Raw genomic sequence first — 16,782 nt, forward strand, 5'->3', positions numbered from 1 at the left:
AAAATAATGGTGAATGCATTCTGATATAATTTCTGATACCCTCAAGTGGTCTTCTACGAAATTGCAAAAAATGTTATACGTAGCTCGTTACAGAACTCGATTTTTACAGCACTCGTCGTTATTATCCTACTCGACAAGTCTCGTAGGATAAATTTACGACTTGTGCTGTAAAAATCATAACTCTGCAACTCGTTCCGTAAACTACTATTACAGTGCTACAAAAACAGTGCTTTTCAGTGCTAAAATTAAAAACGGTACTTTTCAGTACTATTTTTTCTACTATTGATCCCTTTACGATCCTTGTTTGGACCCGTGCCTTCGATTTTTCGTTGGACCCGGTGGCGAAAGCTAGCGGTGGTAACCCTTCTTGGACACCGTCTTGTGAAAAAACCTCTTAGGAGGTCACGTCTTCTTTCGTTTATTCACTGAACATGGTTGCAACTACAAACAAAAGGAAGGGCACAACTTCCTCCCAAAAAAGTGGGGTTTAAAACTGTCACTAAACGTGATAAGAATGGAAGAAAAAATGTTTCTCCGGAATGCGCGCTTCCTTCGAAGGTTGATATGGATAATTTGGTAATTGTATCGAAATGAGCAATTAGATCGATGCTCTAAACAAATTTTCCGAACACCAAAGCGAAGCACTCTCTAGCCCAGGCTCTTTGATTCAAGTGAGGAATCAAAAAGTGCCGCCTATCATGGTCAGTTATTCCGAATCTGGGAGATTTAGGCAGGAGATCTTGAACTCCATTGGGGGATTCAAGGTTTCCTTCCAAATCGCAAAGAAAGGAGACTGTCCCGTTTTGCCGGAAACTCTTGAAGATCGCGAACTTCTTCTCAGACATCTTGAAGAAAAGAAGCACATTTTTTTACTGATGACGACAAAACTGAACGTTTGTTCAAAGTCGTCTTGAAAGGCCTCTCAAGTGACTATAAGTCACCTGAAGAGATCAAAAATGGAATAACTGATTTACTTGGATTTTCCCCAGTCCAAGTAATCATTATGAAAAAGAGAACCCAACCAGGCATTGTTCGGAGAGGGCTAGAAGAATATTTATTAGTTCACTTTAACAAAAAAGATCTAAATAATATTGAAGCTTTAAAAAAGCTAGATTTATGTTCGATGTCCGTGTGACATGGGTACATTTCTAGAAACCGAGACGAAATTTTCAGAACCCTACTCAGTGCCGTCGGTGCCAAAAGTGGGGTCATGGTACAAAAAATTGTCGCATAGATGCTAAATGCATGATTTGCAGAGGTTCTTCTCACGCCAAGGACGTCTGTCCAGTGAAGGAAGATGCCGATAAGTTCATATGCGCCAAATGCTGGGGTAATCATATGTCAAATTTTTGGGCTTGCCCTTCGCGTAGTCGAGTCGTCGAGGCTCGTGCCTGGCAGATGAACAGTAATATCCGTTACGATAACTGTCGTTTCCGGAATTTGCCTGGTACAGCATCGAACAATGCTCATTTTTCAGTAAACGATCGCTTGATCAACAATCATACCCGTCAGGTGGATTATAATCATGCTCATTAGACTGATGCAAATTTTGATGTTTTTGCTCCCCTATGGGGTGGTCCATTAATTACGTAAGGGTTTATGGGGGGAGGGGGTGGGGTTGTCTTAGATTTCTTACGCGCCATACAATTTATTTTTTTATTTTCATACAAAAAACCTTACCATGGGGGAGGGGGGGTTGAAAAACCTCGAAAAATGTCTTACGTAATAAATGGACAGCCCCTATGCTAAAACGATGTCATTTATGATGAAAATGATCCTCCCAAAATTTGAAGTGATTCGCAAGAAATTTGGTTGTGCACACGCTGTTTGAAGTTTATATGGAAATTTCTATGGAAAAGGCAAACTTTTTGTGTTCAGTCTTCTAACTGCTCGTCATAATAATCTATGGAAAAGCGAACACACTCATCTTATGTCTTAATTTGCTATTTATGATAACAAAGTCTAAATCATGCTGAGATGATCATTCCACTACTTTCAGAGCAACACTGCCTTTTTGCTGTAGAACATAGTAGCCTGGATTACTTTGATCTATTCCACCCGACCGAAGCACCACTGTTGCCTGTCGAGCAGTGAATCAATTGTCACCTTACACGCAGCAACAAAGACATTATCATCTCTTATTCTTGTTGCAACAATTTCGTTCCGCAACATCAGTTTATCATCACATGATCAGAATATGACAATGATCGATCACCACGTGCGCAGCGATTTTCTGGGCTTCGCATTACAATTTTCGAGAACTTTCTCCGTGTTGGTAAACATTGACACATTATCGAACAGCATCCATAAAACAAATTTGGTTTTGTGTGTAAAATAACTGACTAATCGCGAGTTATAAAGGTTGCAATAATGTTGCGCTCTGTGATTGTCATGACAATTTTGCTTTTGATTGTTTCCTTATCCGCAACAGTACGGACAAACGGTTGTGAGCGAGCTTACTTTGTTGTTTGTTTTTTGTCTGTTTTGATGACAATTTGATTCACTGCTGTCGAGCAGTTTGTTAAGCATGCATAATGCAAACCCAGTTTTTGATCAAGAATAGCAATTTATCCTCAAGTCCTATCAAAATGAGGTCTTCAGCAAAGTTGTTGCTGAAAAGATTTCACATGAGCAGAGGTTGTTCACTTTTCCATAAAGTATTATGACGAAGAGATAGAGGGCTGAACATAAAAGATTGGCGTTTTCCATAGTAATCTCCATATAAACTTCAAATGGCGTGCGCACAGTCAAATTTCTTCCGAATCACTTCAAACTTCGGGACAATGCTATTTACCATATTTAAAATCGTTCAAGCATAGGGGAGCAAACATTTCAAAATTTGCATCACTCTAATGCTCATTCACAAACTTATATTATTCCGTCGGGTAGCCGTTCGAATCTTTCAATTTCGAATGTATCTACCCAAGAAAAATCAACAATTGAATCTAATGATTGATGCAATGTTAAAAGCCACCACTATGACTGAAGCAGTCCAAGTTGGTGTAAAATTTACTAATCAAATTGTTATTGGATTACGTCTTTCTTATGGATCCAATAATAATCTAAATATTTTAAATTGGAATGCTCGTTCTTTTAATGGTAAAGAAGACGAGCTGTTTAATTTTATAACAGGTAATTGCATACATATAGAAGTTATAACTGAAACATATTAAAAACCTGGATCCAAACTCAAAAGAGATCCTGTGTAAACATATTTTCATAGCTGCCTGTTTGCCTTTTTAATGCTCTGGACAGCAAGTTAATTTGCTCCAGACTTGCGAAAATTGACTCGCAATAAGTCAAATTTTTTGCCATTGGTAACTTTAATGCCAAACATTGGTCTTAGAATAATTCTCAAAGTAATTCCAACGACAGAATTTTATTTGATGAATTCACTTCACTATTTCTCAATTCAATACCCTGATAGCCCTACGTGTTTTTCCTCTTCTAGAAATCCATCTACGATTGATTTGATCTTAACCGACTGTAGTCATCTTTGTAGCCAATTAGTTACTCATGCTGATTTTGATTCTGATCATGTCCCTGTTACGTTTCAAATATCCCATGAAGCGATTCTCAATCCTATCAGCTCCACTTTCAAATATTTTCGAGCCGACTGGAATATAAAACGAACTGGAAACGTATATTGACTATCATCTTGATGTTAACATTTCTCTATAAACTAAACTTGATGTTGACAATGCTTTTGAAACTTTAACAAATTCCATTGTTGAAGCCAAATGCTCATGGCAATTCCTAAATGTGAAGTAAAATTTGAATCCGTGATTATAGACGATGATCTTAAACTATTGATCCGTCTTAAAAACGTGAAGAGAAGGCACTCGCGATCCTGCTATGAACATTATATGGCAGGATTCGCAGAAAAAAAAACGTTTTTCACTGGACCCTGGCTCTAAGCCCTTTTGGAAATTATCTAAAATTTTGAAAAATCCTCAGAAGCCAATACTGGCGTTGAAAGAGGAAAACAAATTATTACTAATTAATTACGAAAAAGCTCAAAAACTTGCTATGCAGTTTGAAAGTGCGCACAATTTTAATTTAGGACTTACTAGTCCAATTGAAAATCAAGTTACTCAGGACGTACATTTCAGGGTAATTATCAGAACTCCAGGTCTGAAAGACTTCCTGTAAGAGCTCGTGTTCCTCAAGGCAGCATGTTGGGACCAATATTATACAATATTTTCACATCTGATTTACCTGTGTTACCTCAGGGATGTCAAAAATCATTGCTCTGTTAGAATAATTCAAAGCAATAAAATATATTAAAAAATAAGTTTCTCACTCGATAGCTCTTCCAAATTGATTGCTTTGATCAAACTTGTTGCAAATTAGCTACTTAATTTAGTGATACAACTTCTCCCGTTCCACGAAAGATGGCTGATACCGTTGCAGCTGACTAATTATGACTCCGTAATGATTCTAACTATACGAAATTATTTCGACTTCAGTTTCAGCTTCAACACTCGAAATTAAATTTACTCAGCTGCTGTGTGTTTTCCATCTTCGAATGTTCTTCGCGCCATCAACGGGCTATTGAGTTGTACACTGAAAGAGTAATCAACTTTTGTGAGCCACCGCCGCACCAAAGCAAAGCAGAACAAACCAGCATCATGTCGAAGCTCGGTAAAATCCAACCGACTGACGGTGCCATAGCTCTTCTAAGTATGGCAGATTTCATGCTACATTGCGGTCATTTGCAAGTAGAACTGTAGGTAGGGTAGGTGCACCAATATTTACCACCCTAAGAAAATAAATGTCATTATAATAAATCAAAACAATTATGAATACCGTCTAATCTATAAACATAACCTGACAATTCTTAATTCGCAGGAAAAGTAAAAAAAACACCTTTTGATTTGTTAGGTTCATCTCAATATATAGGAACTAGTCAGAAACTTTATATTCCTGAATTCGCCGAGCGAATACTGCTACTATGGTGAGTACCGGTTCATCTACCGTACAGGAAAGTTTTCTCGTTTCTTTCTCCATTCATCATTTGCCATGCGATGCAGTGGTACAAGTATGAAGTCTGCAGCAGAGGTCTCTGTCAGAAATTTGATGAACGGTAGCACGAAAGCGAGTGCACGAGGGGATGTTAATAGCCTAGCTGTTGGGGAATTAATGTGCCACAAACAGCACAAACGACCTTGAGCAGATAGGAGATTGGACGCCCACGATCAGTGATGTGTTTTGCTTCTAAATTTTCCACTCGTTTGAACTTTATTTAATTTTTCAACATGAACTTGTCCAATATTGGAATTACAAAGCTGACGCACCAGTTTAATTCCAGGAACAACCTCCACCATTATTCGTCTGCAGTATTCCGGTAGATTACCGGTTTGGTGTGCCGTGACAAACATCCATAAACAGTCCCTTCATGTGAAGGTTGGCTTACAGGTGCCATAATAGAGCTTTGAATTCATCACTGTACAACACACGTATCCATAATTCAACACTGCACCGCTATCACCGTCGTAACATGTTCCGAACATAGCTCGTAAATTGTTGCCCCAAACCCACCCTTCTCCCCTATCCAATCAACGTTCTTCGTCCACGAACTTAACCTTGATGTACCTACTCAGTCATGAATGTCCAGAGCAGGAGTAGCCCGCACCGAGACAGGAAAATTGACGTACGCCGAAGCAAAAGCATCACCAACAACTGACTGAACCATCAAATAGACCGAAGGGGAAAGTGCAACACAGTGCTGGACAGAATAATGTACGCACTGGCCGTTTGTCATATAAAATGGTCAAGTGAAGAAGCTGACCTGAAAATTTCACCGAAGAATTATCAATCAAATAATTAAAAAAAAGGTTTAATTTTTGACGGAGTGTTGGTCGTCAAACTTGACCCCTTTGTGTAAAAAACGGTGAAAACATACTTTATTCTGTCCAGTACTGTACATATTAACATAGATACAAACAAAAAAACATATAGAACTTACCTTCCACCTTGCCGAGTGCGAGCACAAAGATGGTCTGCACGGCCGGAATGGCCCACGCCACCAAATGGAACAGATGGGACCGGTTCTCGATGGCTTCGTGACCCCACTTGAGGCCGGCGGCGAGGAACCAGGCCAGTGCCAGACAGGCCCACCAGGCGAACGCGGCCATGCAGCAGAAGTACAGGGCCATGAAGAGCACGGTGCAGGACGTTGACTGACGGTGGCCCTGCGGAAAAAAGCATGGGGAAGAGAAAGAATACGTAAGGTTTTTGGAACAAGAATGCGATGCAGTGAAACTAAAATGTGCGAATTAAGTGTTGATTGTAGGGTATGGGTTGGGAACAATAGATGTCCGAAATTGCAGTTTTTGAGAACTGAATTTAGGGCTGTTTTGTGCGAATCACGCGATGAGTAAGCATTTCACATTGACTGGCTCTTTGTTCCTATCGAGGTGTGCAGAAGCGGAGTGTGGCATCGCATTTTATTATTTTTGATATACTCGTTAATCAAAAAGTTTTGAGCAAGGAGTATGAGCATGAGGTTGGGTGACAAAACGTCGAAAGACAAAATGTCGAATGCCAAAATGTCGAATGCCAAAACGTCGAAAGGACAAAACGTCGAAGAGACAAAACGTCGAAAGGACAAAACGTCGAAGGGACAAAACGTCGAAATACAAAATGCCGAATGCCAAAACGTCGAAAGGACAAAATGTTGGAAAAATAAATGAGTAATGTCTAACAAAATGTCGACTTATTCGATTAATAAAGAAAACGATAAAAATGTAACGAAAAATCGAAATACTTAACAATGTTTTGAGCAGTTAAAGCAGTGAAAAATACAGTATTGATCAGATTAAAGTACAAATTGGCCATTTTTCATACAAAATGGATAGATCTCGGTTTCTAATGGTCCTATTGACATGACATTTTCACCGCAGTTCTGAAATAACATGAATTTCACTTATTTCGAAAATCACAATAATTGATCAACAAAATTCACCAGTGTTTCTCAATCATTATCAGTTTTACTCAAAAATCTTATTTTACAAACTTGTGTGGCTTATCAAACGAAACATTTTTTTTTGCAGAAGGGCAGCTAGCTCTAAGTATTTACATTTGAAAACTATTTTCAATTCAAGACTTTTATCGTATTTGGGAAAATGGCTGATTTGCAATGACTCAGAAGTTTGATTATGAAAAGTACTGAATTTTGAACTACGGTGTAAATTTGACTAGACTGTGCACTAGAAGCCGACATCCATGTTTCCAAACTTGATCATTTTGTATGGGAAAACGGCCAATGTGTACTTTATTCTGTCCAGTATTTTCAATGTTATCATCGTCAAATTGTAATTTTTAGCTGGATTCGGAAGCGACAATAAAAAAATAAATTGAAAATTAGGTTCGGAATTCATCAAGTTTTGTTAGTATAGAACATATTTTAAAACTTGAATGATGTCTTGATGAAAGATTTCTGTTCCGAAAATCGAAATAAAAAGTCGAGTTAATTATTTTTTTTTAATAATAAAGCATTTATCAATTGCCAAAAATCCAGTTATTAATTTGTTAAAAGAATGAGTGTATATCAAAAGAATAAAAAATACACTATTTGTCAACAGATAGGGAAAGGGGTGGTAAAATGAACACCTTAAGGAAATCATCTTGTTTCTAATAGAAAAACGAGGAATTCGTATAGTTCTATCGCAGAACATCAACAATAGGGATGTTATTTAAAGCAGCGATGTGAATTCAAACTAAAATAACTACATTTTCACATATTTTTATCACCACCAAAAAAGGAATCAAATGTTTATTTCACCTGCACTATGTGGGTAAAATGAATAGCCGTTGGTGGTAAAATGAACATCATGCAAAAAACGTGAGCAAAACAAATATTTCTGAAAATATTCATTTCATTACCGAAAATATATCCATAAATGATTGTAACCCATTCAAAAATATTTCTAAAAGTATCAGATTTAACATCATATCATAACGATTTTCACCTCACTGAAAAACTCAAGAATTCCTTACGAAAAGTTACGTCAGTTCTAATTTTCAAACGTAGTTCTCTAAAATCTTAGTTTCCGTTGATATTTTCACTTCAATTGACCTCCGACTCAACCCGAACACTCCGATTGATGCTCAAAATCGTCCGTGCTTGATAAAATTCCATCAAAATTTGTTTTTTCTCGGTAAAAGACACGGTGTTCATTTTACCAAATCCAATTCACTTTAAAGATGCTGCAACGATTTTAAAGAATTTATTTAATTGAAAAATATTCACCAAAAAAAACTGTTTAAGCTTAATTTAGAAAATTGTTGGAGTTACCATATTCTGATGCACCTGGTGGAAAAAAAAGATTGTGTTTGTCCACGAATAATAGAGAAAAATAAATATTGGACTGATTTCGGGATGCATTTCCTCTACCGTTATGTGAGTACAGAGGAGCGGCGAAAGAAGGCTAAACGACTTGATCCTTTTCATACTTTTGTCGTTGTTACTTCTACCTCAGGTTTCATTTTCGATTTTCTTCTTGAGATGCTGCAGTGCTCCTTCTGTAGTCCGAACTGAGTGTAAGATTGACATTTTTGTGAAAATTTGTTCCATGCTTACTTTGATGGACATTGCAAATTTTGCAGTATCCAACGTCGTTCGTATCGCAACCATATTTTCCTTGACAACGTTGTAATTGCTTGAAAAGTGATTGCTTTCGACGTTTTGACCATTCGACGTTTTGTCCCTTTCGACATTTTGGGATTCGACATTTTGGCATTCGACGTTTTGGGTTTCGACGTTTTGTCTTTCGACATTTTGTCCCTAAACCAGCTGGGTTTAGGGACAAAATGTCGAAAGACAAAACGTCGAAACCCAAAACGTCGAATGCCAAAATGTCGAATCCCAAAACGTCGAAAGGGACAAAACGTCGAAGAGACAAAACGTCGAAAGCAATGATTTTTCTAGCGAAGGTTTTTGTTATTGAAGATAACTAGCGTTACTAAATAATAAATGGTTGCGATGCGAAAGACATTGGAAACAGCAAAATTTTTAATTTTCATCAAAGTAAGCATCGAGCAAATTTTCAGAAAAATGTCAATCTAACATCGTTTCCTGACTGGAGAAGCAGTAGTGCAGCACTTTAAGAAGCAAATTGAAACTGAAGCCTGAACTGTGATGACTGCATCAGATGTTATGAAGACAAGAAGCCACTGGAGTCACGCAATAGCAGATGAAGGGAATATCAATTGGTTTTTTTTTTTCTATGAGTAGTGTGAGGTATACGAGATCGACTCGTATAGCGAGGTGACAACTACCGACTTGATTGAAGTGAATCTCCATTTGATTTACACTGCGAGTCACTTCACTCGAATCAAGAATTGTCACCTCACAATACGAAACCGAATATCCTCACCTTTCGCCACTCGTAGAATAAGCTCAAATAACAGTGCTCAATTTTTCTTTTTCTACTAGGTACTCGTGGTTAAACAAAATTTCTTATGCACCGAAGCAATATGTATCAGAATGAGATAAGAATCAGAACACTTTTGTGTACTTAGAACGTAAGAATTTCGTAATTGCTTATTTTTTCCTTATTTGAAATGAGATCTATTTACCTCAATTACTTCTCAAAAATCGATGTAAAAATTGTGTATAGTGAATTGAATTTACTGTTGAAAAATAGTGTATTATTTATTCTTATAAAATACACTCATTCTTTAAACAAACTAGTGATAATAATTCAATCAAATTTTGGCAACTAGTATATTGTTTATTCTTAAAAAACTGAATTATTATTTTATTGAATACGTACAAATGAATTGATTTTTTGATTTGCTTTTTGGAATAAATATCTTCACCAGGGTATCCAAAATGTGTTTAATACAGTCACCTCTCTACATCTCGATATCGAAGGGACCATCGAGATAGGGAGAGATCGAGACATAGAACAATTTTTTAACGAATACTAGATTGAAAATCACTCCGTTGCCAGGAAAATCAAAAACAAAAAGATGTCATTTCATCTTTGCAAATTGTTTTGAATCTCTAAAATCTAGTCTAGTAACCTTTGATAATGGGCATATCGACATACGGAGAGAAAATTGGGAACGAAAATCACATCGAGATAGGGAGATATCGAGATAAGGAGGATATCGAGATATGGAGAGTGAAAATGTATGCAGAATGAAGGGACCGAAAAAATCATCGACATAGGGAGAGATATCGAGATGTAGAACATCGAGATGTGGAGAGTCGACTGTACGTACTTTCGAATAGTCTTCTAAACATTGATTTTTTGTGTGAGTTGTTTTATCGTTTAAACACTGAATAGTTAAAACAATACAAGGATCAACTGAAAGTTTTATTTCAAAGCACAACCCTCCCATCTCTTTTTGAATGTTTGACTTAAACTTGATGAGATTTAGTAAAATTGGTGAGAAACAAAATCTTAAGCAATTCCGACAAGTTCAAAGTATTTTCAATTTGATTTTCTTATTATCTCCAAGACCAGCTAAAAATTACGGTACCATAATGGCCAGTTTTTACTGTTTAAACCATTGTTTAATATTTTTATTTGACGTTACATTTTATCGATTTCTTTGTATTCCTTATTGTCAACGTTTTGTCATATATTTTCGCATATTTTTGCTTTTCGACGGGTTGTCGTGTTCGACGCTCTATGCTTTCGACGTTTTGGCATTCGACGTTTTGGCATTCGACGTTTTGGCATTCGACATTTTGTCTTTCGACGTTATGTCCTTTCGACGTTTTGTCCCTTCGGCGTTTTGTCCTTTCGACGTTTTGGCGTTCGACGTTTTGGCATTCGACATTTTGTCTTTCGACATTTTGTCACCCAACCGAGCAGCTGTACTAACACAAGAATCCAACAGACGCTACTCAGGATCAGTAGTATCCTCAATGTAAGTACTGGTAATCTTATTATTGTAACAAACAATGACAGCACCTGCTGCGTACGAATGCAGATCAATTTGGCGAAAAGAGGGAAGTATTGACGTTTTACTTGATTTTTAGAAGCCCAGGAGTCCTCTGCACTTTCACAAGAAAACACTGAGAGTTTAAGTTTAAGACAAAGATATACTGCATGTGGTTCAAGATCATTGCGTTTGCAAGGTTTCTGGAATGAGTCGACGGTACATACGCATAGGGATTGTTAAACCATCTACTAGTGCTGCGGCAACAGACACGACCTAGGTCAGTTTTTAACGTGATTGGCGAAATGCAGAGGCATTTGGTAGTGACCAATCGACAACTGAACGTCCAAGTTAAGTATCAAGGGCCGAATTCTAAGAAAATTGATTTTCACATATCGCTTTCTGTAACAATCATCATCCGCATCTCATCATGATAGTCTTTTTATCGTCTACTGCTACAGACAACATTATATTGGAATAACAGTGCATAAAAAATCATACTAACAAGCAAACCTGGGGGACACTGTTGCCATCAGATGTTTGGGGGTTGTTTATCGTGCCAGTAAAGTAAAGCACCTACCCCAGACAAGCCCTACCCCAGTGTCGAACAAAAATGTCAGTAACGTGCAAACAACGCTCTTCTTAACGCCGAAGAGGGCAAGAGCGTCTCCAGAATATGTTAGACCAGGCGGTTCAAAAAAGCACAAGGACAGCCCCGGTACTGAGGTATATCCAACAGCCGAGGAAGCTACTGAGGAAAAAAGCCAAACTCCGTGGCAAATGGTCGGAAAGACAAAAGAGAAGACGAGTAAAACGAACCCATCCGAAAATCGTGTGTCCATTAAGGGGCGGAACTTCTTAAATTAAGTGACGATTCGTACATGGAGGTTTTGCATGCTATGCGGTCGAATCCAGATCTCAAAAATCTAGAGAAGGCGTGCAAAAAGTCAGAATTCTTGGTTCGTCTGGTGGTGATGATCGTCGAGTTAATAAAGGAGTCAAAGGCAAACAGCTCTTTCTATAAAGAGCTAGCCGAAAAAGCCATGAGGGACACGTGGAAGTAAGAGCTATGTGCCCGGATGCGACTCTCGAATGTAAAAATATGGACGAGATTTCAACAAAGGAAGGTCTGAGGTTAGCCGTGCAGCAGCAGTGCACATTGGGTAACGTTCCCAATGACAATTCGCATGAGAAAAGGCCAGTGAGAAAACAACTGTGCAATTCTGCAATGGGCCAGACAGAAGCAAACTGTGTGGGAGGTGTGGAGAAGAAGGCCATAAGGCGCAAGACTGCCAGAAAACACCGAAATGTCTGATCTGTGTCAACAACGAGGCCAACAAACACGTCACAGGAGGCCCAAGATATCCGACCTTTAAACAAGCGTCTGCAAACATGTCACAGTGGAGATAGTGCAAATAAACTTGAACCACAGCATTTGCCGTGGCAGTCCGTAGCGGAAATGAAGTATGAAGTAGCTATTAACTCTGAACCATACCGAATCCACCCCAGCGATGGGAAGTGGATAGCAGATACAAGTAAAACAGTGGCAATTTGGACGGTGGGAAGATACCCCTTTCCGGAAGTGGTGGAATGCGCAGAAGCCTTCGCCAAAGTTGATGGTGTGTACATCTGTAGTTGCTAGGCACTTCCGCGATGGCCATAAGAAGAATTAAACCGTATGCTAGACAGATTAACGGAAAAGCTTACCGATCGTAGACCATTTGTCATAGCCGACGACTTATATGCTTGGGCGATCGAGTGGGGAGGCCGTCTCACCAACGCAGGAGGATGCAGTCGGTTAGAAGCATCAACAAAGCTAGATGTTCATCTAGCCAACAATGGTACCATCAGTTCTTTTCGTCAGGAAGGCAGAGAGTCGATCATTGACCTCACTTTCTGCAGCCCATGGCTAGCAAGACACATGTACTGGAGAGTGTGCGAAGAGTATACCGGCAGCGACCATCAGATTGTCCGGTACCGCATCGGGGGCATGTTCCAGCCAGTATATTGCGAAAGTCAGACAGATGTACGAAGGTGGAAAACGGCAGACTTCAAGTAGGACGTGTTCGTCGAAGCACTTAGATTTCAATACGAGTTAACGGCAGCACTAACTTGAGCGTGCGATGCAACCATGCCGAGAGTTGGGAAACCAGGCTGCCGTCCAGTCTACTGGTGGAACTCGACCATTGCCGCTCTACGTTGAAGCTGCCTCCGAGCCAGAAGAAGGATGCAGCGGGCTTGCAACAGCGCTGAATGAGAGGAACGCTCGTCTACAAATCGGCAAGATCCATACTTAAAGCGAAAACAGGCTTAGCAAAAAAGCTTGTCTTCAAGAACTCTATGACAAAGTAAACGCGAGTCCGTGGGGCGACGCGTACAGAGTGGCCATGGCAAGGTTAAAAGAACCAACCATGCCACCGGTCAAGGGCCCGGAGAGAATGAAGGTCATTATTGCCGGACTATTCCCGCAGCGCGAAGCCACAACCTGGCCGCCAACACCTTACGGATTACAGGATGGAGACTACGAAGACTTTCGAGTAGCAAATGAGGAGTTGATCAGTGTGGCGAAAGCCTTGGACACAAAGAAGACCCCAGGACCAGACGGAATCTCAAATCTGGCTCTGAAAACAGTGATCCTCGAGAACCCCGATATGTTCAGGATATCACTTCAGAACTGCATTGACGATGACAGCTTTCCAGACTCCTGGAAGCGACAAAAGTTGGTGCTACTGCCAAAGTTAACCAGGCCGATATGGTTGGAAACTGCTCGAGAGAGTAATTCGGAACAGGCTTACGAAGCATGCGGAGAGCGACAACGGGCTGTTGAATATGCAGTTCGGCTTCTACTGTGGACGCCATCCAAACTGTTGTGGACACCATGGAGACAGTTCAGAAGCAAAAAAGAAGAGGAAACCGTTATTGTGCGGTGATCACACTAGACGTGAAGAACGCCTTCAACTACGCTAGCTGAGAAGCTATCGCCGATTCGTTGCATAGGATACCTGAGTACATCTGCCGGATTCTGAAGAGCTATTTTCAGAACCGGTTACTGATGTACGAAACAGACCAAGGAGTAAAAAGTACTCAAATTACGGCGGGCGTTCCTCAGGGCTCTATTCTCGGCCCGACTCTGTAGAATATTATGTACGATGGTGTCCTGAAATTGAATTTTCCCAGAGGCGTAAAGATTGTTGGCTTTGCAGACGACGTGGTGCTATTGGTAGTCGTTGAATGAAGAGAGGAGGTGGAGGTACTCGCGACAGAGACGATCGAAACTGTTGAAGATTGTATGTGGGACAAGAAGCTGGCGATAGCCCACCACATAACTCAAGTGGTTATAATCAGCAATCGCAAAGTACTGCAGCAGGTAAGAATCACGGTTGGTGGTTGCATCATCGACTCGAAGCGTGAAGTTAGACATCTGGGGGTGATGATTGATGATCGACTTAATTTCAACAAACATATCGACTATGTCTGTGAAAAAGCAGCGAAGGCAATAGCGGCGTTATCCCGGATCATGGCAAACGACTCGACGATTAAAAGCAACAAGAAGCGGCTGCTAGCGAGCGTCACAACGTCGATCATCAGATATGGAGGTCCAGCATGGGTGACTACACTGAAGACCGAAAGGAATCGATCTCGTCTGAGCAGTACGTATTGGTTGATGGCTAAGCAGGTTTCAAGTTCGTACCGCACCATCTCATCGGAGGCAGTCTGTGTGATACCAGGGATGATACCTATCAGCCAAATTCTAGAGGAAGATCGCGAGTGCTACACGGACCGTCACACAAGAGGAGCCCGAGAAAGAGTACGTGCTGACGGTGGTAGGTCATTTGGCATAAATTCGTTTGGCATAAAGCCGTTTGGCATAATGGCCATTTGGCTTAAAGTCGTTTGACATAATTTCAGCTTCTTTCATGCATAGGCTGTTCTTTGGAGCAATATTTTTAGATATTTTTTTTTGTTTCCAACTGACAAAAGGGCGGCAATCGATAACATTTATCTGCTGAAGTTATCAGTTAAAAATAATCGATTACTGCAATTACTTCGATGGGTTGTGCTACTTTTCCCCGAATGTCGTTACTCCGAACGCCAGTTCCCCGAATGCCAGTTCCCTGAATATCCCGCTTCCCCGAAAAGTTTTTGGCACTCATAATTGTCGTAACATTATACGTTTCAGGGTGGTGAACGAACTGGCCATCTGATATGCACTCTTATTTATTTAATTGATGTTTTTTTTTTCGAGTTTTACCGTCTTCAGCATTTTTGCCAATATGTGTATAGCCGAGAATGACAGAATACCTCCTTCTTTTGATTACTTATCGTTCTTTCTCGTTCACCATCCAGCCACCGAAGACTACTACAGTAAGAACCCGATTTTGTCAGCCCCTCGATGAATTTTAGGCTGACAAAATGGGGAACCTGACAATATCGGGTCATTATATTTTGTTCCTGTTTTTCAAATTTTGACGTGTTACACGGTTACATGGATTTTTGAGAGGGCGATGGACATGGGCGTAGCCAGTTTTTTTTATCAGGGGCTCTCCCCTCCCTTATATTGGTAATATCGATTTTTAACACTTTATTAAAGGCCTTGCTATTGCCCCCTCTTACTACGCCCATACGCCCATGCGTGCATGACATTAAACATCATCATCAATTTTAATGTAAACGTGGTAAAACATGACGATAACATTTTTTTGACAAATTAAAATAGGCTGACAAAATCGGGTCAAAATCGGGGGTAGACAAAATCAGGGGCTGACAAAATAGCACCGATGTAAACTGCACCACTTTTCGGGGAAACGGGTCATTCGTGCAAATGACAATCAGGGAAAACGGTCATTCGAGGAACTGGCATTCGGATAACCGAAATTCGGATAACTGACATTCGGAGAAACGACATTCGGGAAAAAGTAGCACAATCACTTCGATGAACACAATTTTTCATGTCTTTTCGTTTTATTATGCCCCAATAATATTTGGCGTCCAATCTTCTATTGACTTAATCATAAATTTTACCTTCTTTTAAAAATAGGCTTTTCTTTATATTTATATTGTTTTAAATTTTATTACCTTAGGTACTTAGTTTTTTTTATTTTGCTGTTTTATCAATTCTTGCAAGTCATGCTGTTAGGATGATTTCTACTTTTGAATCAGCCAATATTCAACATATTTTTTTATTTGCAAACACGTGATCTCAATTTAAAGTATGCTGGAAAAAATATTATTTCAATCTCAAATTTTCCCTTCTTTCAATAATATAGTGTTTTCGAATTAAATTAATCAAAATTAAAATTTATATTGAACTGTTCAAAAGCTTTGCCACAAATATTTTCTTTCAAAAATGTGTTGTTCATTTGAGTTATGCAGCGAGAAGATTTTGATGCGTTAGTCATTTGAAACGAAACATAATCTGATCTCATATATAGACTATTTTTGCATTATACTTCAATAATGGATCTTTGGATAAGAGCTTTTAATATTTTGCAAATAAATTTTCCCTTTTTTTACCAAGTAATTTTCATCAAGTGTTACGTCCAAACTGGGGCAGAGCTTAATCTGCAGCGAAATATCCTATGAGCGTTCCCTTTAATAATAACTGCGAACTTTCTTTGCCAATTTACTATTTTCAAATATGTACATCGCACCAAGCTCAAAGATACTCTATGTTCTGGGATGTGAAAAAAATATTGTTCCGAAAAAATCTTCTACCAGACCCGTCACGAGTTTTATTTAGTAATGCTATCTAAATTCACTACAATTTTAGACATTCGTAGCTTGGAATATCTCTGAACAACCACCACGCTTATTGAGAACCTACGAATTTATTTTGCTATGGACTCGGTGGTGCTGATCTTGGTCAATGCTTCGAAAATGCCG

At 39.3% G+C, this 16,782-nt stretch overlaps 1 protein-coding gene across 1 annotated transcript in view; it reads right to left on the reverse strand.

Moving 5' to 3' along the window:
• Positions 1 to 16,782, reverse strand: part of LOC5572716 (frizzled) — a 125,474-nt gene that overhangs the window by 15,434 nt on the left and 93,258 nt on the right. Inside the window, exon 4 of the mRNA XM_021849591.1 lies at positions 5,969 to 6,194. Coding sequence (XP_021705283.1) covers positions 5,969 to 6,194 — 226 coding nt within the window. The remainder of the gene's footprint in view (positions 1 to 5,968; positions 6,195 to 16,782) is intronic.

The sequence above is a fragment of the Aedes aegypti genome, chromosome 3 (assembly GCF_002204515.2).
Source record: "Aedes aegypti strain LVP_AGWG chromosome 3, AaegL5.0 Primary Assembly, whole genome shotgun sequence".
In the NCBI taxonomy this organism is placed as follows: Eukaryota; Metazoa; Arthropoda; class Insecta; order Diptera; family Culicidae; genus Aedes; species Aedes aegypti.